At 42.1% G+C, this 22,434-nt stretch overlaps 1 protein-coding gene across 1 annotated transcript in view; it reads left to right on the top strand.

Moving 5' to 3' along the window:
* The window catches only part of LOC102107374 (sodium channel protein type 5 subunit alpha), a 215,099-nt gene that overhangs the window by 163,317 nt on the left and 29,348 nt on the right, over positions 1–22,434 (top strand). The window contains exons 19-21 of the mRNA XM_088057681.1: positions 168–288; positions 9,401–9,555; positions 13,411–13,584. Of these exons, the coding sequence (XP_087913807.1) occupies positions 168–288; positions 9,401–9,555; positions 13,411–13,584 (450 nt within the window). The remainder of the gene's footprint in view (positions 1–167; positions 289–9,400; positions 9,556–13,410; positions 13,585–22,434) is intronic.

Here is a 22,434-nt window from a genome sequence, read left to right as displayed (position 1 = left end):
GGTAGGCAGAGCTGTCACCAAGGAGTGCCACCGTGGGAAGTGCATGGCAATGTCTCTGTTGGGGTGGCTTCAGCTGGGGTGTTGGTCAGTGGAAAGATAACTCAGCTACTTCTGCCAGGGCTACTGATCAATTTGTTTTCCTCACCTTTGCCCTTGTTGACAACAAGCTTGATGAAATCAGTCTTTCTGAAGGCAGCACAGTGGATTTGACAAATCCTGCAGAACTGCTGGAGCAGATCCCCGAGTTTGCTGAGGAGCTGATGGAGCCTGAAGATTGCTTCCCCGAAGGTAAGAGCCTGCATGTTTCACTGCAATGATGAGGAAAGAAACCTTCTTTTCTCTAAATGAACATCTCCCGACCTTCTCACCATGTTGCTCTGGTTGCTTGAAGTAGTATTTCACTGGATGCACTTCATTTCTTAGGCACTATAAAGCTCCAAACCCACAATCAAAATCCCTTGAATTCATTAGTCTTTGGCTTTCCAAGGTGAGATAAGCTAAAAGCATGCTCTAAAATGCTCTGCAACTTCTAAAGTCTTAGGCTTTTAAAATCATCATTTGTGCCATAAAGAGTTGTTTGGTTTTTACTTTGTTTTTTAAATGCTGATTTTTGTCATTTGACTAGTGAAGATTTTTGCCTTCCAGTATTTGTGCATGATCAAATTTGGTCAAGAACTGACCAGATCAGAATGTTTCTGTTGCTTGAGTGTATCCAGGCAGTTCATAGAATCTGTCTGGAGGCTTCACGAGTCCCAGGGACTCTCTTCCATTTATTTTAAAGGGTGTCAAGATTAGCACATCCAGTTACTTTCATCTGGTCAGAGAAGTGCTATGTAAAGGGAATTTAACATAATTATCTTAGATAACAACAGAGCACATTTACATATCTCTTTTAATACTGAAATTCACCATCATTTTATTAATATTTTAACATCAGCCTGCTCCAAATCACAGATTTAAAATCCAGCTACATCAGAAGATCTGTTAAAATAAATATCTAAAGTAAATAACATCCTAAGTTATTTCTTTTCAGAGTGAGTTCTATTCCAAATATTATCTCAGTCAAATTCTTCATTTTCCTTTAAATCTGGGTTGGGAAAAATAGGGTTAGCTGAATGTAAGAATAGTCCCTTGAAAATTCAAGCATTATTATAAACAAAAACAGAGCAGCTCAGATGGGATCAGACAGAGATGATTTGCTGGGTATATGAATGCCCCTGAAGTCAGCAAAAATGTGCATCTCTATATCTGTGAGAAAGATGATTGAATGAGGTAAGGGAGCCCTGCAGGGCTTACAAATGTCCCTAGGATCTAAACATTTTTTTGGCAGGTCTGCTTAAAAGCAGTAGCCAAAAATTAATGCAGCTGACAGAAGAAAGCATGGTGTAACTATTCAGGCCCATGCAATAACATTTAAAAATTAGATCTGGTGTTTTCATTCTTTCACAATATATTTCTTAATGGGGCTAGTGAGCAGCAATCTCTGTTGTGCAATCTCTGTGTTATGATGCTTAAACAAGTTGGTGCTGTGAGATCAGTGCTGTTCAGATGCCAGCTTACAAATTCTGAAACTGTGGTTGGCCATGACCACCACCCAGTTTTTAAAAGAAATGAGGCAGACATCACACAGCACATTCCCAGAGCAGCAGCATGCTGTAATTTGATCTGTCTTAAAATACCCAGACCTGCCTGAAATTACACGGTGCAGGACCACCATGGAACCAACCCACTTTGCCAGATCTTCCTCAGTGCTGACAGAGGGATGCAGGCTAGCAAGCAGGGCTCTTCTAGATGGACCACTGGAAGTATTTAACCAGCTTTGAAGCCTGCTGATCATTCTGGCTGCAGAGCAATGCAGAAGTGAAGGCACTGTGGGCTGAATCCCAAGTTTGCCTACCCAGGCTCTGGCTCCTGAACCCTTCCTCCAGAACACATCTGTTACTGCATTTTTTTTTTTACTCCTAACCTCTCCTAGTTCCTCACCAGTGCCTGTGCAAGTCAAAGTGTTTTTCTCTTCTCCCAGGGTGTAGCCAGCTGAGCCTTGAGCCCTAAATTGGAATTGAAGGAGAGCCTGCTCCCAGCCCTCAGCCCAGTGCATGGTGTCCAGGGACACCTGCAGGCGCAGGTGACATCCTCCTCGACACATCTACTCTGCTTTCCTGTGTAGCACATATTATGCATGCACATTTTTCAGAGCTTACTGTTTCAGCTAAATGTGATCACATTGCTCATGGATTTGGCAAAAATGCACAAACACAACGTGATTATTCGCTCATAAAATTTCAAGTCAAATTGCCATAAACTGAAAGTCCAAATGATTCTTACAGCAGCAACGTTAACATTAGCTTTAATTTATGCAGAGAAACAAAGTGTTTTCCTGTAATCAACTGCTATTAAATATTTCCAATATTTTTGCCCAAACTTACTATTGCAATTAAACCTCATGCAGCTGTCACTTCAGTATAGTAAGCCAATGAAGTAAGCCAACAAACAACAGTCTAATTAGCTGAGATGACAAGGCTTTAAAGTACTAAAATGAAAATATTGAAGGGTATGCACTGGGCAGGTTTATCTAGTGCTGCCTTTATGACTCTTTATAAAGAGATACAATAATATTTGGTATATTGGGAGTATGCAAGTTAATATTGGTGAAAGAAGGAAATAATGTGAAAAAGAAGAGCAAGAGGGGAAGGGTTAATTTCTTACCCTGTTAGCTCACCAGCTATCTAAATTCAAACTATGACATTTCTAAATACATCTAACATAGGTTATGTCCTGAACAAATATGTTCCAGATTCAGGCCCCTTTTTTTTCAGATAACAAAGGCAACAAAGATAATGCATGTTCTTGAAATAGTTGCTGAAAGTTTGCTGAGGTCACAGTTTTCCGGGAGTTGGGTGACCCAGATAAGCCATAGGTTGTTTTTCTTGGGGAGCCTTGTTAATGTGTTATCATCTCAAAATAGCTTTGATTAGGGTCAACAGGGAGCATTCTTGGGTCAGGACATGTGAAGCCAAGGTAGGGTCACAGACCTGGCAGCTAGCAAGTATTGCTGGGAAAAACCCTATAGAAATGGAGAGACCATTTCTGGTTGCCAGTTGATGGGAAAGGAGCATTTATCCAATGCCAGCTATTTGGGTACTTTTTCCTCCAGATGCCTTGCAACACTCCACTCCTGTTACCTCCATTGGTATGTGTTCTCTGCAGCAAAATTTACTCCCTGTTTGGACATTATCTTCTGTGTGTCACAGAAGGTCGTCCAAAGAGAGCCCTCGGGCCACGGTGAGCTCCTCTCTCCCTGACCCTAATAGGAGAAAGATTCCACCAAGTCCTTAGGCGTAATTCCCCGGACACATCCCGCTGGCAGAGGTTTCGAGGGAATATCACCAGAGGGTCATGCGAGAATGAGCAACCTTGCTCAACGCGTGGTTGGTCCCAACTCGTGACACCAAGGACGCCCAGAACCGTCTTTCCATGTGACCTTGGTAGGAGCCATTATCGCTCCTAAAACGCCCAAACGTCGTTTGTTTTGGAAATTGCAATTGGAAAATGCTACGTGCTCAAGTGAAGTTGCTCTGATTAGTGGTGGGATCTGTGTCCTGCCCTTCCCAACTGTGGGTAGAGGCTGTTTAGAAGCAAAAAAGGGAAGAGAAGGAAAAAATAGACCATTAAACAGGATAAATCTAAACAGAGTTACAGGGACTGACTGCCACTAGATGATTTTTAAAAGCTGAGGAAAACCAAGCCAAGCCAAACAAAATGTGCTCGTTGACATCCTAGGAAAAAATCACAGAACAAACCCAAGTTTTAAAGCATTTCTTCCCTCTGGCTGTCATACCTGAGATACTCTGTGTTTTTCCACCAGGAACGGCATGTTACTCACTATGTTGTACACAGTTCTGAGGCATATAAGACTCTTGCAGCCCTGTTACTCATTCAGAATTAAATTAATACAGGTTGGACAGGAGCTCTAGATTTAAAACTTATCCACGCCCTCACTTTAAGCACGGACGACATCAATGGTAGGCCAGGCTGCCCACTGCCTTTGCTCCAAGGTGCCTTTTTTGTGACCTCCTAGATGGTATATTTTGAGGACAGTAGCAGCAGATAAACAAGAAATGTACCCTTGTTAAGCACTCGGAAGGGTAAAAACACCTGGCTGTGGTTTTGTCAGATGCCTTCTTGGAAGTCCCCAGTCGTAGCACACAAGTCTCAGATCTCCTGATGTGTCTCAGGTACCCAAATGCTGGAGACAGGACCATAAATCTCTTTCACACTACAAAACCCAGATGTGCAGTCACAGAATCATGGAATGGTTCAGGTTGCAAGGGACCTTAAAGGTCATGCAGTTCCAACCCCCCTGAGTTAGCAGCAGGGCCAGAAGATGAGGAAAGGGTTAAGTAAGAAGAGTCTGATGAGATCACGTTCCCTCCAGCATGGGGAGAGAGTTGGGGTCTTTCAGAGGGGGTTCAGTTGGGTTTGATCTCATATTTGTGCATGCCCAGGTCACCAGACTGGTCATTAGAAACCCAGCTTGGCAAATACATAAATATATATACAAAACCCATGTTATGAATACCTGCCTGCTGGAGTTCATGCTGAGGAAGCCGTATTCTGTGTCAAACCAAGCAATGCTGGAACCAGCATTCAAAGCTAAGAAAAATACTGTTTTGTTCTAAAAATGAATGTCCCAATAATTGAGAACTCGTGTGTAAGGGCACTCACAAAGTTGCTGTGGTTTGAATATAAGGCACCACACGTGCTGGACAACAGAATGGAAGGAATCAATTGGTGTTCCTGGTTTACTGAACCAGCAGCCCAATACATCCAAAGCAAAAAATAATAATTTTATGAAAATTAAATATATATGTTGGTGTGAACAAGCAGTGGATTTGTAAATTCTTTGCCCATAAGCCTAAAATCAGTAGGCTTCACTGTCAGGCATTGAGGAGGAAGGTTTTGCAATATAACTCCCACATTTACAAAGAGATTTTTTTTTTTACCAATGCACCAAGGAAATGCAATCAGGTCTAAGAACTCCATGATTAGAGTACACCAGGCTAGAAAATGTGAATATGGAACAAAAGGAATATTTACACAGAATGCATAGTATATTAAATTCCTTTTCTTTTTTTAAAAGAGATATATTTTAATCTTCAGTTTGTGACTGTGCTATAAGGACACTCTAATGACTGAAGGGACTATTTCCCTTGTTATTAAATACAACCAAAAAGTAAATAATATCATGGTGTATTAATGCATTTGGAAAGGTTTCTTGGTAAACAGGCCTCTGTTTTATGAGAAATGGTACGAAATGTCCAAATGTCAATTGAAAACAGACATTGTTCTTGGGCAACTTGACCACAGATGCAGCTCAGAACATCTTCACAGACTTACCAGTAAATAATTCAGCCCTTTGGGGAGACTTCTTCTACTGTTCTGTGTTCTGATGAGCAGTAATCTACCAAAAGACCATGGTGGAAACAAGTCAGTTTGTTCTCAAAAACAATTCAGCCCAACATGAATTAAAGGCAAAACTAAGCCCTGGCAAAATCACAAGGTGGTCAGAGTCTTCTGCACAGCCCATTCCCTCCCAGCTCTGCTTTCAGTGGGCTAGCACAAATCTGTTAGACCAGGCAAGATGAGTAATTGTCATAAGAAATGCCAGGGGTTCTATTCCTGCCTTGACACTTGCAGTGATAAAAGGTGTTAATGAATGATCTCCTTTGTGTGGATAAAATGCGCCAAAGCTGGGTTTTGCTGACCACCTGCCTTATTATGGAAAGAGCTGGCATTAGGATTGCTCAGACCTTCTCCAGGCCATGCCTTAGACTCATCAAAATTATTTTCATTTCACAGAAATGGAGGGGGGGGAAAAAAACCCAAAACAACAAAGCATTACACTACAGACCAAAGTCAAGTAAACTTTTTCTCTTTAGTTCAGTGAAGTTTCTAACTCAACATGTAAGCTTAGGTCAAGATGACCAGAGCAGTAGGCTACCAGCATTAGAGCGAGTCCAGAAAAGCACAGGCATGAAGGAACAGTCACGGAGGAAAATCACAAAATTTAAATAGAAACAGGTTTCTACTAAATCATTAAAAGACCTGTTTGGGGTCAGCTTTCTTTTCTTCTTTCCTTTTTCTCTTCGTGAATAGTTAAAAGCAGCATTTCATCAGAATTGCAGACAGCATGATTATTCACGGAAATACTACTTGACATTAGCAATTGTAGCAGAATCTGGTCTAAACATTTCTGAATTGGGCCCAATCAAAAGCATGGGATTTAATAGCACTGTGATTTTGGGCTGACTCATCTGATAAGCTATTTTGGATTTTTCAAGGTATTACTGTCAGTAACTAGGACTCTTTTTTTTCAGATTGAAATTGCATGATAGCAATCAAAGAGCATTAAAAAAGAAAAAAAAAAAAATATAGTGGTGCTACCTGGCTTTCCATCTTTAAAAATACCTCTCTGTACTTGTAGACTATCAGATGGAAGCCAACTGAATCAGTAATAACCTGGTTTAACCGTGTTGTATTTCCCATCTCAAATGAAGTGACTTTGGAACCCACAGTGCCCTGCTCATTAGTTTCTAATATGAAGGTAATCCCTAATTTTAGCTGTGCCTGGGCTCAGGTAATCATGTAGGCTCCCTGTGTAGTGGAATCATTCCTCCAGGGAATGATTCATCCAATTACTTTATAATGGGGAAAGCCACTTCCTGGGAGATCCTAACCTTTTCCAGCAGTATTTACAGAGCATTTATACTCTGGAGCACAGCAGAGTATGTCATGCCTGTTACTGGCTGGGCCTAAGCATTCGTCTAAGAGACTAAAAAGACAAGTAACAATCTAGGTAGAAACTTATGAGAAAAGAGCGAAAAGCTTCTGTATAAATGTTTTAAGTAAGAAAAAAAGCTGTTTTTTTCCAAATTGAAATTGGTTCTGGGAAGAAGACAGATGCAAGGACAGTTAATTCTACTGCAAGCAGTGGCTACTTCCACTACAAAGGGGGATTTCTGCTTAACACAAAAAATCCACACTTACAGAGTGAACAGCCTGCTCATTAAGTCATTCATTGATAAGTGAGGGACTTCAGCCCAAATCTTTGATCTTCCTGATCCAAAGCTGGAGTGACAATGAGGTGGGCAGCCTCCCTGAATTATAAGCGCAGTTTGTGAGCCAGACACCTGAAAGATGGTGATGGCCACGTGGGCTGGGGGGTGAGAAGTAGTGCAAGAGTTTTCTGGCAGCACTACTGAGAGATGCAGCTGATAGTGCCCTCAGTCATGTTGTGCTGGTGGGATTCTCCTGATGGGCCTCTCTCAACAGAGAATCTGCTCTGTGAAGTCTGTTCTGTGTACCTACTTCCTAAAATACACCCAAACCCACATGCACTGCCAGCTGTGAGCATTGTACTGCTTTTAGCAAAAAGTAGTGACTAATATGATGTCCTTTTATTGCTTGCCTTGATTCTTTAGTGTTTGGGATTGAAGTGCTTAGAAGAATAATTCTTGCCTTTGCTGAAGTGGTACCTGACCTACAAAGAGACAGAGAGCTGGTTCTTACGTTTCCATCTTCTCCCAGTATTCTGCCTTTCTAAAAAAGTTTGAACAATTCAACTGAGCCCAGAATTTCCCTGAGTTCTGGAATACAGTGGTAAACTGGGAAATGTGGTGGGTCTGTGTGATGCAGGCATTTAGAGAACAAGTAGTTGTGTGCTACAATTACCTTTACATAAATGTTTACTGTCCTTCTAGTCCCACACGAAAACCTAGCTAAGCCAAGAGCCCACACCTAACCAAAATCTGAGAAATGCGAGGGGGAAAAGTTCTGGGAGTAGTTCCTCTATGAAAAATCCTACAGTTCTGCTGCTTCATAGGAAGGATCTGGGATAATAAAAACTCACAGAAAATGCCAGGAGCATCACAGCAGACTTAGCAGCTCTCTTCTTCCTGGCAGAGCCTGCTGCCAGCACAGCCCCACTTCCAGCTGCTTGGGAATCCCAGCATCCCAGGAGCTGCACTTGATCTCCCTCCACATCCCAGGCAGCTCAGTTGCCTCTGTTATGCCACCTTGAATTAGAAGCATCTGCTCTCTCTGTAACCTTGGCACTCGCCTTCTTTCCTCCCCAAGCTGCCTCGCCTAAATATTATTTCTACTTGCAAAAACATTGCATTGCATCACCGTGGTGAGACGCCCTCCTTTTTCACTTTTGAGCAGTGGCTGTGTGTTTCAAGACATGTTAGTGACCTTGGCCACCTTCCAGCTATAGAAGCACTTGGCCTGTGGCTTTTTTTCTCATGATGAGGCTGATAAACCCCCATAGTTAAGTCTCTTCCTATACAACACATGGAATAAATATAGAGTAAGAAGCTTGCTTATTGAAAATAAAATCCTTTCTGAGGGTCATTCTCATCAACAAATGTGACGTTTGAGTCAGATTATCTGACGTAAGACTGACTGGCCAGGACAATTCCTGGCTCCCAGGGTCCTCTCACACCATTTTAAGTTCTTGCCCAGCAGAAGGCAATGCACATGGTGTTTTTGAAGTGGGAGAGATGTATTTGTCTGTTACCAATGACAATATCTTTTTGCTATAACAAACGAGTGTTGCTAAGGAAACTAAAAATGGCCATGGTCTTGCCTATCAGAAATCCTTGTGTGGGCCCCACTATCAGCACAGCACTTAACTATCACACACTATTTGTCACTGAGGTCAGAAAGTGCTACAAAGCATCATTGGGGATCCTGCTACAGAGCAGATATCTAAATTTCTGTGACATCAAAGGGGATTTAACTGCCTCAGTATAATTCCAAGATTGTTCTAATGCCTTACTTAAGCTAATGAGAGTCCAAGAGATCAAAATCGGCTCCTGCTTTTGCTGCCTGAGCCTCTTCTGCACAGTGGTCCCATCTGCACTGTAGCACCTCCTCTCATCATCTCTCTTTCATCAGATTGCCACTTTTAATCAGTAATTCCAGTGGTATTGTACTAGCAAGAAAATAACCTTCCTCCATTCAAAAGGATGTGGAAGCCATCACTAATAACCTCCTAGAGTTATTAGTCCTGATCAGAAGTGCTGCCTGAGCTCTGCTAACACTTTTTGAATGACCTAGGGCACTGGTGACTCATGGCCAATATATTCTGTATCACAACAATCATTGGGAGGACTCCCTTTGACACATTTTAAGTGAGTTTGAATGTTTTTTAATAGAGGAGTGAGAGAAGAAAATGGGAGGCTGAGCAGAGAGGTTTTGTGAGAAACAAGGGGGAGGAAAGACACTGTGCAGCAGTCTATTACTAAAAGAAATCTTCCTTAGCAGCTTCTTATTGCAGCTTTAAGAATTAAATGGGCCTTTTTTAACAATTCCTTTGTTTTTGTTTTATTTCTTACAGTCTGTGTGAGATTCTTCCCATGCTGTTCAGTGGACATCACAAAATTTCCAGGCAAAATTTGGTGGAGGCTGCGAAAGACCTGCTACAGAATTGTTGAGCACAACTGGTTTGAAACGTTCATCATCTTCATGATCCTGCTGAGCAGTGGAGCCCTGGTAAAGGGGACAGCATTTCCTAACTGCTTAAAAGTGGACATGGGTCTCCAGTGTTCTCCAGTTTGTCTTTTTCTAAGGTCTTATGAACCCTTAGTGTTCATCCCTCAAAGTAAAGCATTTAGTCTGGGGTTAAAACAGGTTGTCAGTTTTTCTGCTTTCACCTGCCTTTACCATTGGGGAACTTTCTTCTGCTGTGACATAAAATTCTGACCTGCACACATTTTGAAAAGAAAATCCTTGAGGAAGTCTGTGTGAGGAAATTTGTCAGCATTGCTGCTTCAACATCCCATAGCTGCTTCTCCATGAGAGTTCCCATCTGGAGGCTTGCAGTTTTGCTCCAGGGGTGGCTTTGTTTATTTCTTTTCTTTTCTTTTCTTTTCTTCTCTTTTTTTTTTTTAGCACATTCTGTAACTAGCAAATCAAAATTATAAAAGACACAGAGGGCACTGAATCAATGCTACCCATGGAGCTAGTGGGTGCCTGTATTCCTGTTTACAGCTTAGGTTAACACTCAGCACCTTCCCTGCACAGGTCCTGTTTGTGTCCTGTTCGTGTGGGCACTGGTTGGTCCTTGCCCAGGACTCTGATAGGGGATCTCCTGCTCCTGAGATCCCTCTGCATTCTGGAATCATGTGCACTGTCAGCCCTGTGTTCTTCACAGGGATGCATTTATATTTCTCCTCTACATGTCAGGAATGTCCCTGGAATTGGTGGGATTTCTCCCAGGTTTTTTCCCTGACCTAGAGCAGAGATGTGTATCAAGAGTTGTCCAGGCTTCAGTCTGGTGGGCACTGGTCATCTCCTTTGTAATGGAGTAAGACATACACTTATTAAATTTGCAGGCAGTGCCATGCTTGGAAAGGTCATCCATGCATTTCCAGAGGCCAGGATTGACTTCAGCCAAATGGGTGAATCTGCCTTAAGTAGTAAGGCAAGCATCATCTTAGAAAGTTGCCTGCTTCACCTCACCAGGACTAATCACAGGCAGAAAGGTGTGATGAAGGATGGCTGTAAGGGAGCAGATTGACTAAAAAGAACTGGAGAGGGAGCAGGCAACAGAATAAACTCCATCACAGCCCTGCCCAAAAGCCCAACACCCCACTGGCTGTATAAATTATCCTGTTCTTCCACTCCAGTTGGCATCAAGGAGGCCTCAGCTGGAGCACTGGCTTCAGCTCTGGGCACTGCACTTTGGGAGAGACATGGGCTAATTGAAGAAACTCCACAGAAGAGCAACACAAATTATCAGTGGCCTAAAAAAAAAGAGGAAAACACCGAAGTACTGGGTTTATGTAGCTCAAAGAAAGTCTCTGAAGGGAGAGAGGAAGGTGGAAATACATAAATGTTGATGCAAAAAAGGAAAGAAATGGACAGTTCTCCTTGTCCACTGGGGATGGGCTGAAATGTCAGCCAGGGGGTTTTATTTTATTTTATTATAAAAAATAAGAGACTGAAAAACTTGGGTAAATAGTAGGCTTCTGAAAATTGTCACAGCTTTGCTGAAATGAATGGACTCTGACAGTTTTTACACCAGCTTGAGCATCAGAATGTTAATTTTTGAGCACATTTTAGAGGGAGAATGTCACTTGCTATAATGTGCTTTAGATGAATACACTTCCTTACATATGTAATTAAAAGTGCCTTAGATAACTGAAGACTGCAACATAAAGCTCATTTAATTTAAATTGCATGCATTCATTTAGTTTTTGCGACTTTCAATTTAGGCAATGCAGTTCTGTATAAGGGCAAATTATCCTGCATTTTCTCACATATCAGCAGCGAGCTTCAGTATTTGGACTGGAGATGTTGGAGGCAACACACAAATTTTTTTTCCTGTTATTCTGGGTCTCTCTCTTCCAAAAATTGAGCTCATCTGGCTGCACCCCTGGGACACCCTAAATTCTTGAGGGAGAAGAGCTATATATACCTTTAAGCCAATATTTATATATATGTGGTTAAACCATCAAAATATATCTTTAGCTTACTGCAGAAGATCCAAAAACCTTTCTTAAGATTATAAGCCATAAGCACCCAAACTGGAAGCCTACTTTTTAACAGTAATTTTGGATAACACTGCAGGTATCCTGCTTAACTCTTTTTTAACACACAAGGCAAAGCAGAAAAAAACCAACCTTTTTGATGTTTTATATGGCAGAGGTTCCATCCATTGTCACCATGAAAAAATGCAAAGCACCAGAATTTTGTCATTTGGGCAATATCCACAGCTTGTCCAGAAGTACAGAAGTGTACAGGTAGCACATTTTTCATCCCTTAATAAGCTGCTTCCTGACACCCAGCATGCTTTTAGCAGACAAAACACAATGTACTTTTGGACAAGTTAGTAGAAAGTAGGGAGAGCAAAGGAAGGAGAGGAGGAAAGCACTTTAAATGGTTTGTTGTTATTTTTGCAGTAATTGCAAAGTACAGCAAGTCATCTGACAAAGTGAGTGAGCCCCTACAAGAAGTGATAAACTCCAATCTGTGCATTGTTTTCAGGCTTTCTCCAACAGCTCTTTCACACCCTTGAAATATCATTTTTGAAGGCAAGATAGGAGACAGGGCTGGAGCGAAAACGTCACCCCAAAGTGTGGGGACAAATGGACAAGCTTTGGCACAGGCTGCCAAAGCTTTCTTGTCAGTTTAATTACTGTTCCCTGGCAGGCAAAAGAGCAGTGTGACTGCCTGAGTGACAAGTACCACACTTCTTGTATCTCCAGGCACTGGGTGTTTGCTAACTTTCTGAAGCTTCTCAGAAAGTAGCTACAGATCTGGAAATATGTAAATGCAGATAATTCAGATGATTAGCACAGACCCTCTTAAATTATGTTTCTTACTGCCAAATGCTCTGGGTCACATGATGGGATGAGAGTAATATGTCACAGCTTGGGTTACCCAGGTTACAGGGACTTGGGAGCAGCTTGTGTAACAGCAGTGGCAAAAGTAGCTGGGGAAGCTGACCATAATTCGGCTTAGAAGCCCCAAAACAGGCTGAATATTGGCAAACCTGACACCAGGATCCTGTCTTTTGTTTGACTTGCATTATAAAATGAAGGCTAAATTATGAGACATCTTTATTTTCTTTCTTTTGGGAGGCATGTTGGTTTAGATCTTAAATATTTTAAAGGGGTTATTCAGTGGCTCGTATTTGATACAGATACTGAAACTCTTTTCATAATGCTCTGCATGAGATTAGTTGAAGAGACAGATGAGATGGGGAGATAGATACCTTGACCTTTAAAACATTATTGTTCTGCTAAGTGAATAATAATGAGCATTTCTTGAGGCAGAGAGCTGTAGCCACCTGAAATGTGATGGCTGAACAGAAGCCAGGGAACTCCAGTACTCCATAACACAGGCAGGTTAATAACCCAATTTGTCATCATTAGCAATAAGATCTATTTGTCTAAATGCAAGGGTCATATTCTGCCTCCTAAATATAGACATCCCGTGCCCTGGGACATCTGAGGTGCCTGGGCAGCCTTGGCACAGCCAGCAGGAGATGAGGCAGGATGAACCTGGGTACTTTGGGGTGGCACTCTGCTCCTGGATTCACACTCCAAGTTCAGGGTGCAGGAGTCCTTCCTACACTCAAAGGATATCCAGCCAGCACAGCCAGCAGAGGCTGGAGAGAGATAGCCAAGGCTGTGTCCACTGTAGGGGAAAGCTGAACAGACCTCTCTTAGGTCAGGGTCAGTCCTGTTTGTGCCTGAACACCCTTTTCAACTTGTAATGTTAAAACATATCAGAAATCACAGACTGTACTTGATATTTTATCAAATATGGAGCTGCAATGCAACACCCAAGCTTTCCAACAGGGCTCAGGAGCAGTTATTAACCAATCCTTTGTACTTCCAGGCCTTTGAAGATATTTACCTTGAAGATCGAAAAAACATAAAAACCATGCTGGAATATGCTGACAAAGTATTCACTTACATCTTCGTCTTAGAGATGCTCCTCAAGTGGGTGGCTTATGGCTTCAAGAAGTATTTCACCAATGCCTGGTGCTGGCTGGACTTCCTCATTGTAGATGTGAGTATCATTTTGGAGCTACAACGCTTCTCGTGCTGGATTTTGAGGTGGGGGGGGAAGGGCCGTTAAGTTTGGCAGCTTTGCATCTCTGAAATGACAGCTGTCACTCTGATTGTGAGCATCAACCCTGGGCAGGGCTCAGAGGAGGCTTGGATGTGTAACTGTGCATCCCCAGGACCCAGAGCAAACGGGAGCTCCTTCACTGGTGACGTAGATGTGTCACTCTGCTCATCTGAGTCACATCCCCTTCCCATGCCCGGGAATTCTCCCTTTCTTTCAGCATTTGACATCTCATTCCACACTCCCAGCTAGCACAAGGTCCAGCTACCTCAGCCTGCTCTGCACATGACCTGGGCACACAGGTTTTCAGCAGATTAGAGGAGCTGTCCTTGGCAGAGCTCCCCAGCAGGGCTGCCAGCAGTGAGTAACAGTACGTTCAGTACTGGCTCCCAAATATTTACCAGTGCAGGAGTTCTGAAGAAGGTGTAAAAAGTCCTCCTGGCAAAGTGTCTGCACTACTACAAAACATTGCAAAATACTCCAAATCCTCCGCCACGCTTACTTCTCCTAATTTAAGGATAGTCCTTAAAAGTTGTAACAAAAGGAATCTCACGCTCCAGGAGTGTTGCTAGTACCAGATCTGGCTCCTCCAGAGATTCACTTTGAATTGATGTGCCAAATTTGGGAAAAGTCAGCAACACCACGTCTTCCAGATGAAGTCTAACATTTCATCTCAGTGTATCAATGAGGAGGCAATTATCTCCCTGAGGCCATTTCATATTAGCTTTAGGTATTAATGTGGGAGGCTGGCAGAGCTTTGCCATGATTATGTAATTTATTAAACTTCAGAGAAATTATTTTTCTTCATTTTACATCTGAACCTTGACTCGAGGGAAGAACTGCAGTTTCCTTGGCCCCAGCCCAGGAGAGCACTTCAATGGGACAATTTGCTTGTTTGAAGTTATGGACATGTTTAAGTGCACTGCTGGATCAGAGCCTTTGGAAGCTTCTCCAGAGTTTTAATAAATTGATTTATGAAAAGGAAATTCTTTACATAAATTGTAGGTCATAAATTCTTCTTTGCATATATGCTTAGAATCCTTTTAAAGGGAAGGTGCTCATTTTTCTCAGATTAGCTCCAGCAGAAGGGGAAGGCCTGGTTTAATTATTTAACCACAAAATTGGAATCTAGTTCCTAAGTTATAGCCCAGCTCTGAAAACTGTTCTTACTGTGATTTAGGTGACATAGCTTTAGTTTTCTGGTTTCTCCATCTCCAAAATGGGACTAGTAGGACTCACCTAAAGTACTGGATGGGCTTCCAGGAATTTCTTATTGGAGTTGCTGTTTCAGTGAGCTTCTGAAGACTAGAAGGGCTGGATGAGGGATGAATGTTGTCACAGCCATAAGTAGAGGTCTTCCTGATGGGAGCAACTGGGTGCAGGATTAATTCACTGAGGCAGTTTGGAACTCAGTTGCAGTTTGAAATTAGTTCCACATTTGTAAAATAACATCTCACTAGCACCAAAGAGAGTAATCCACAAACTAAGCTAAATTCTCTCCTCAGTGTGAAAAACCCCCTTGGAACTGGAGCCCTACAGGAATACAAAGTCCAAATGTAAATTAGCTCCACGTTTGCCTTTTAATGGTGGAGTTTAAAATGACAGATTGGAGAAGCAGCCGCAGATGGCCTGGGAAAGGGGCTTCAGCTTCCCCTGTCACACACCCAAGCACCTATGGCATAAAACAAGGGGGACACTGGCCCTGGGACTCCCCTTGTCCCCAGAAAATAAGTCCCAGAGCCTTATTACAGACCCAGGAGGTTTTATTTTCTCAACTCACATTTAAATGTTCCACCCACATTTAAATGTTCATTTTGCAAGCTCCCAGTCCAACCAAAAAGTTGCTCCACCCTTGAGTTGTTTTGGTTGTTGACTGACTCTAGGCCATCGCTTGCTCTTTAGGGTTCTCAATGAATAAATCTTTTCCTCTTACAATATACAATATTCTTTTCTTAAAAATATTTTCCCAGTGCAGATTATGAGAACCTGGTACTATATTTTTAGCAGGTTTAACAGATGCTTTACTCCTACCCTATTGCTAACCCTGCCACTCTGAATTGGCACAGTAATTTCCTATAATTTTTCCAGCACACTTTTTATTTCAATTTACATTTTCTTTTTGGTCCTTTGAGAACCAAATCACTGCAACTGAGCTGCAGAAGGGAGTGAATGGGTGAATTAACTGCTCCAAAAGAAGCAGATGAACCACTTGTCTGATTTTCTCAAATTTATTTGTTTAAAATTATTCACTTAAAAATTCCTGATCTGCAAATTATTCATTAGTGGTTTGGTATCAGTATTCAAAATTCAAGCTGCCACGGTCGATTTTTGATTGGACATGTGAAACCATCTCTCATCTGTGTTTTCTCATTGTACAAATGCAACTCTGAATCTATTTTCTGTTTTGAATAATTCATAAAACCAGCTCAAAATTTGCAAGTATTCACTATTTCTAAATGGGGTTTGAACCCAGAGGGGTTATAAGGATATTACTGCTGAATTTATTTTTTTTTCTATATATCCTGTCTTGTGAGAGACCTTTGACACTGATTTGGGTCAGTGGAACAGAAGAGGCTCCATCTGACAGTTGTGGATTTCTAAAGAAACTTCTGTTTTTCAATGCCTGAACATCAATCCAGTAATCCACAAACTGAGCTATTTTTGCTGGATGTAGAGTCCCTAAAGGATGATCTCTGGCAATGGGCTTCATCTCCAAGAAGTGTGCTAGTGTAGCAGAGAGTGCTTTCACATACATTGCAATACAATAATGTCCTATCAACAACTCTGCTACAGATCTCTTTGGGAGGAAAGAGAAAGGGTTAACCAAACCATAAAATGCAGGCTCATTTCAGCTCAGGGCACCTGGGAAAGATACCCTAGATGTCTGCCGAAAGTTGAACCAACAACATCAATATACAAGTTACCCTTCAAAAAATAAGTATAATGCTAAAAGTAACGCCTTTCTACACTGCAAATATCATCTCTCTGTGTTCATGAGCTGCAGTGGTGGACACTCAATCCACAGCTCTTTTCACATGAGGGAAAGGCAGATACTGTAGTGTATCTGTGCAGACAGATAGAAGTGTAGACAGACATCAATATCACCATCAGGAATGGCATTAATGTGCAATCCTCTTTCCTAGGATGCATGAGCAAGTATTTCCACAAAGAACAGATATTTTCCAAGCATCCATGCAATCAAAACCTCTTTGGACAAAGCAGATTAAGCAAAGAGTCTGAACTTGGCCAGGGATGGAGGCGAGTGGCACCCAAAGTGAATGATTGTGGGAGCTGCTCCCCACCAGGTCTGTCCTGCAAAAGCAGACAGAGCTGGGCTTTGAAACAAGGAGCAGAGATTCCACCAGCTGTGCACACTAGTGTCATACTTGATGTTCCTTTCAATTGTTTCCTCTGACCTATAAATATTATCTTGAGCTTATCTAGCTTGAGCTTCATCCAATTAATTCTGAGCTATGTCCCAGTCTCTGCTGACAGCAGATGGATTATTCCATTGCATGGTCAGTTTGGGAAAGACATCAGTCTGGGGCTTAACATCATTCAGAGTCTGGAGGTGTTGCAGTCAACAGCTTCTTCACCCACTGCTCATGCACTGAAGGCAGAGGTGAGAGGCTGGAGCCCCAGAGAAGCTGTTACAAGAAAGCTCATGAGAAAGAGGTGTGAACTCACAACTCATTAGTAAGAAAAGGAAAAAAAGTCACAGCCAAGTTCCATTGCCTGTGGCATTCACCAAGAAATCCTCTTAAACCTGGACTAATGTCATCACTCCACAGAAGTCCATTATCACAAATCCATCATCTCTATTGCAGCTTTTCTGTTGGATTTGATTAACCAAACGTTTGTCCCAATCCAGGCTTAGAAAAACCCAGCCTGATTGTCGTGTTCTGATTTCAGAGATGAGGGTTTCTCCACCAATTCTTTCTAAGATTATCCTGTCTTTCATGTCTTCACACGTGGAGAAAGCCATTTTCTTAAACAATTGCTTTGTTAGAGGTGCTGGCCTCCTTCCCCTCCAGCCATCTCCAGCAATGGGTGGTCCTTGCACTGTGTCCTGCAGCAGGGAGGGGAGAACATCTCTAATTCTCAGGTTTTGCCCTGATACCCCACTAGTTTCTCTCCAGCTGGGTCACCAGGGATGAAGATTGTTCTTTCCATCCCTTTTCCATCTCCCCTTCCATGGAGGCAGGGGCTCCCAAGAGTTTTGGCTAGTAGATCTGTCTGCAAAATAGCTCAAGCACGGCTCAGCAATGGATTTGAAGACCAGGCATCTCAAAAGAGTTATTCAACAAATCCAATAGGCAGGATTTTGTAGATGCTTTTATGGAAATGAAGTGATATGTATTTTTTGCTCTCCTTAATAACTTTTGTGAGCGGCTCTAACACAGCATGTTTCTGGTGTTTGCCCGGAGCTGCTGAGTTGGTAACTAGAGAACTGTATTCCCCACTGAGCAACTTCCCAAATTTCCTGTTTGCTGCCAAATTTCCTGCTTGCTTGTTTGAGATCTGCTCATGGATGTTCAGGCATTAAATGTACCATCACTTTCCCTGAACACTTAAACAAAAATAAAGGTATTACATTTTCCAAGATAGTTCCTGGAAAGCACTTGCTCTAAAATTTCTGTTTCAAATACTTCACTGTCAGACAACTTAAGAAGCAGCTAATAATCCTTGAATCTGAAATGAGTATTTTAAAACAGTCTTTTTATCCCTAGTTAAAATTGAATTGAATTAAATTATGCCCTTGTGTCGGATTGTCTTTAAGTGACAATTAAAAACTTGCTGTGTGAAGTAAATATTGATGGCTTATGATTACTTTAATTGTTTTTTTCCATCTGTATTCCCTGTTGATTAACAAGGTGATTTCTGTTTGCTGTACCAGTAATTACACAATCTGCTGTAATGAGTCGTTCCCAAACAGCACTGAAATCCAATTTGTATTCTTGGGACATTACCCTGGGAGCATGTGAATTTTGTCTAGTTTCTCTTCTGAATAGCACACACGAGCAGAATGACAAAAATACAGCCAAGGCAAATTAAAGATAATATGCCTTGTCACTTGGAGCAGCATCTTAAGAGAGAACTTATTAGTGTTCTCTGTGAGTTGTCAAAAGTCCATGGGTACCACGGGGTATTATAGCTTCAGAGTTCAGGTTTTGACTAGCTTTTTCCCAGTTCCTAGAAGCAAATGCACATGTGGGATTTTTGAAGTTGTCTCAGTGCACATTCTTCTGAGCCTCTCTGATGGCATAAACCCCTCAGATAACCAGTAGGAGTGAAGGCAAGGAGCCCTGTTTTGAAGAGAAAAAAAAAAAAAGAAAAAGAAAGAAAGAAGGAAAGAGAGAAAATTCTCTTTTAGTACATATTGGCTAATTCAGGATAAGTGAAAAGAAAAAAATCTACATGAAGATAAGTGGTTTTAATGTTTGTTAGCAGGTCAGCTGAGGTTGTAAATCTCCCTTCTGCTGCCCCACACTTAATCTCAACACAGCACATGCAAAAACATCCAAATGTCTGGTCTTATCTTGGTTTGCACCTCATGTTTGTGCCTCCATGGATGTTAAAAGGGGAGAACCCAGGCTTTGCCAAGAGGAAGCACAATCTGAGTTTCAGACAAGGCACAGCAGGACAAAACATCCTGCAGCTGTAGGAAAAAGGGGTGGAAAATGGAGGTGAAGAGAAAAGTCCACAGTAAGCCGAGTTCACCATCTGCCTGCACCTTGCAAAGTGGTTTGGAGATAAATAATTACTGCAAATGCTGAAGAGTTTCAATTACTGAAGCAGATTTTCGACTTTCAAAAGTGCTGTAAAAAACCCATCTCCACACAGATTTTGCTGAGCTAGATTTACCAAAAATTTTTATTTTTCAAAGTTATTTAAAGATGGAGCACTTTTCAATGTCCTTTTTTAGAATGCTATGCTTAAAATGAAAATAATTAATAAAATCCTGGAGTTCTTGCATGCAGCTTGCTTGGCCCTTTCCATCACTGGGAGTGGAGCCACCAAATTCCATTCACAGGGATCTTCTGCCTTGCATGGAAAAGCTGAGCTGGGAGGGACACATTGACTGTGTTTAACAGTCCAGAGTCCCACAAACTCTCAAGGGACAGAGGAGGATGGGGGATTGTCCCACAGTTCCTCTTCCTGATGACCAGCACCTTTGAAACCCCAACTTGTAGACCAAAAAAACATCCTTCTACCATCCAGAATGGTCAGGAGCAGCTCAAGAGACTCCTCCTGAGGAGGAGGGGAAAGGAAGAAATGAAGGGATAGAAGCAGCCTGCAGAGGAACAGGAATTCTTTATTAGTGAGGGAGAGATGAAAGGAATTGGGATGAAACTTGAAAGCTGTGCCTTGGTGGTGTAGAGATTTTATGCAGACCTCCTACCCTGGTGTGGCTGACTTTGGGATGTTTGTGCTGAGGCAAATGAAGATTAATATTCCTACTTTTGTCATGGACTCCTACTTGTACCGCTATTCTTCCTGGCAAAAGTCAGGGATCCTACAATTCTTCAGAGTCCCTCTCCATTCTGGCATATTTAAGACAATATGGACATATTCAATACAATTCAGGATCAATCAAGTTCAAGAACCCAACTAAATTGAGCTGATTTTCAAGCTAAGACTGTCATGTTTCCCACAACAATTTGGTATTTTTTCGTATTGATTTGGAACTGATTAAATAAATGCTTTAGGGAAACAAGCAAATCCAGAACAGCACCTTGAGGAGGCAACACAAACAGATTTTTCTCTTTTGTTGTTTGTGCTTTTTTTTTTTTTGCTTGCTTGCTTGTTTGGTTTGGTTGGTTTGTTTTGAGGTTTTGGTTTTCTTTGAGTTTTGGTTTGGGTTTGGGGCTTTTGTTGGGGTTTTTTGTTTGCTTTTGTTGTTGTTTTCATTATGTCATTTCTAAGTAGGGTTCATCCTAATCCTGTCCAGAAAGAAACTTGCCTTTACCTCAGCACCTCAACTCCCAGCAGCTGGGATGGAAATGCAGCAGAGTTGATGGGGCTGAGCCCAGGGAAATGTTCTGTCAGTAATCACTGTGTGCACCCCTGGCACGGTAACACTGTCCTCACATAATAAATATTAATCAAGCCCACTCCTGACCACAGCATTCAGCATCAGGGGGGTCCCCTGGGGTGAAACATGAGGTGGCTTTGGAGATCTTTTTAAGGGGAGAATGTCTTTCCTCTCCAGCTGCCCTAAATCCAGGCTGTCTCCACACAGCCTCTGGGTGAGGAGCAGAATGCAGCTGATGATGAAGAAATTGTTTTGCTCCAAATCATAACAGAGACACCAGATTTTCAAGGCATCTGCACCTGCACAGCCACTGTGGAGAGAGCCCCTGGGACTTGGCCAAGCTTTGTCTGATCAAGTTATACCAGGTGATCCCCAAAATTCACAGGAATCCCTAGCAGGCTGCCTAGGGAAATGGTCACAACACCAAGCCTGAGTTTAGTTTAGTTTAGTTTAGACAATGCTCTCAGGCACAAGGTGTGACTTTTGGGGTGCTCTGTTCAGGGCCAGGAGTTGGACTCCATGATCCCTGTGTGTCCCTTCCAGCTCAGCAGATCCTGTGATTCTGTGATCCCTACCCAGTGCTACTAAACAGGACTTCAAGGTGTGGCAAAGGTGCCTGTTTGCAGTGAAAAGGTGAATTGAGACAAGCTGAAAATCCATTTGTAAATGGTGAGGGGGAGAAAACTGCAGATCAATAAGTCGGTGTGCTGCCTCGCTGGATGAAAGCTCACAGCTGACTCGCCCTCGGAAATTAGCTGAGGTTTAATTCTTGATTCTCAGCCATCTGCCCTGGGAATTGACTGGAGCTGTTAGAAAAGCCTGAGCAGGTGTAGGGGAGGTGACAGATTAAGAGAACAGCAAGACATAAAGAGGTTCTTCTGGAAACCGCCAGGAAGCAATTAGGATGCAGGAATGATTTATTTAAAAGCATTTAACCCAACAAGAGTGGCACATGCTGTTTGCAACAAGGCTGCCCTCTGAAAAGGGAATGTTGCCTTGAAAAGCTTGGACATGAGGACCTGGAGACAAGCTGAGAACGTGGAATATTAAGAGAATTTTTATAGCTTTAGTCTGAGTAGTAGATGGAAAAAAAATAATAAAAGGTGGAAAAGTCCTGTAGAAACAAAAACAAAACAAAAAAACCACAAAACAACAACCAAAAAAAATGGAAGAAGTAAACGAGTTTTTAAACCTGAGTAATAGGAAGTAGCGCTGGGCTTTCCAGGAGATCATTTTTGTTTATAATTAATCTAGGCACTCATGTAGCCCATCATGTTATAATACATGAGAGCACTCCACGGGCAGTAATGAATTGCTGCAGAGAGGGAAGCCCTTTGATAGCTCATTTCCAGACACTTTTTCACCTCCAGGCCATGGACCAACTCTCAGAGCAGCCTTAAGGAGTTTGTACTGAACACGAGGGCTGTGATTCAAGGAAACAGGGAGCAGAGATGGGAATTTAGGTCACCTTAGTGTCTCTCTAGTGTCCTATTTTTAAGACTTTCCTTTAACTTTATGCCTTTCTTTCATAATGTGCAGTTTCTGGATTGGCAGGTGCAATCATAGAGTTTGGCATCTGTATGGCAGAAAATGCAGTGTCAGAATGAAAGGACAAAGGGATATTTTTAAAAAATAAAATGACAATAAAAGTCTGCTCAGAAAGGGAGGATGCTGAAAGGAATACCAACCTCATTACAAGCTCCCCTTTCCCAACCATATTTCAGAGAGCCAAAAGAAGGCCCATGTATTTCAGT

This window comes from Pseudopodoces humilis, chromosome 1, assembly GCF_049639895.1.
Source record: "Pseudopodoces humilis isolate 2021_Gansu_Grassland_sample_001 chromosome 1, ASM4963989v1, whole genome shotgun sequence".
Taxonomy (NCBI): domain Eukaryota; kingdom Metazoa; phylum Chordata; class Aves; order Passeriformes; family Paridae; genus Pseudopodoces; species Pseudopodoces humilis.
The sequence above is the reverse complement of the archived record's forward strand: the minus strand, read 5'-3'. Positions and strand labels throughout refer to the sequence as shown.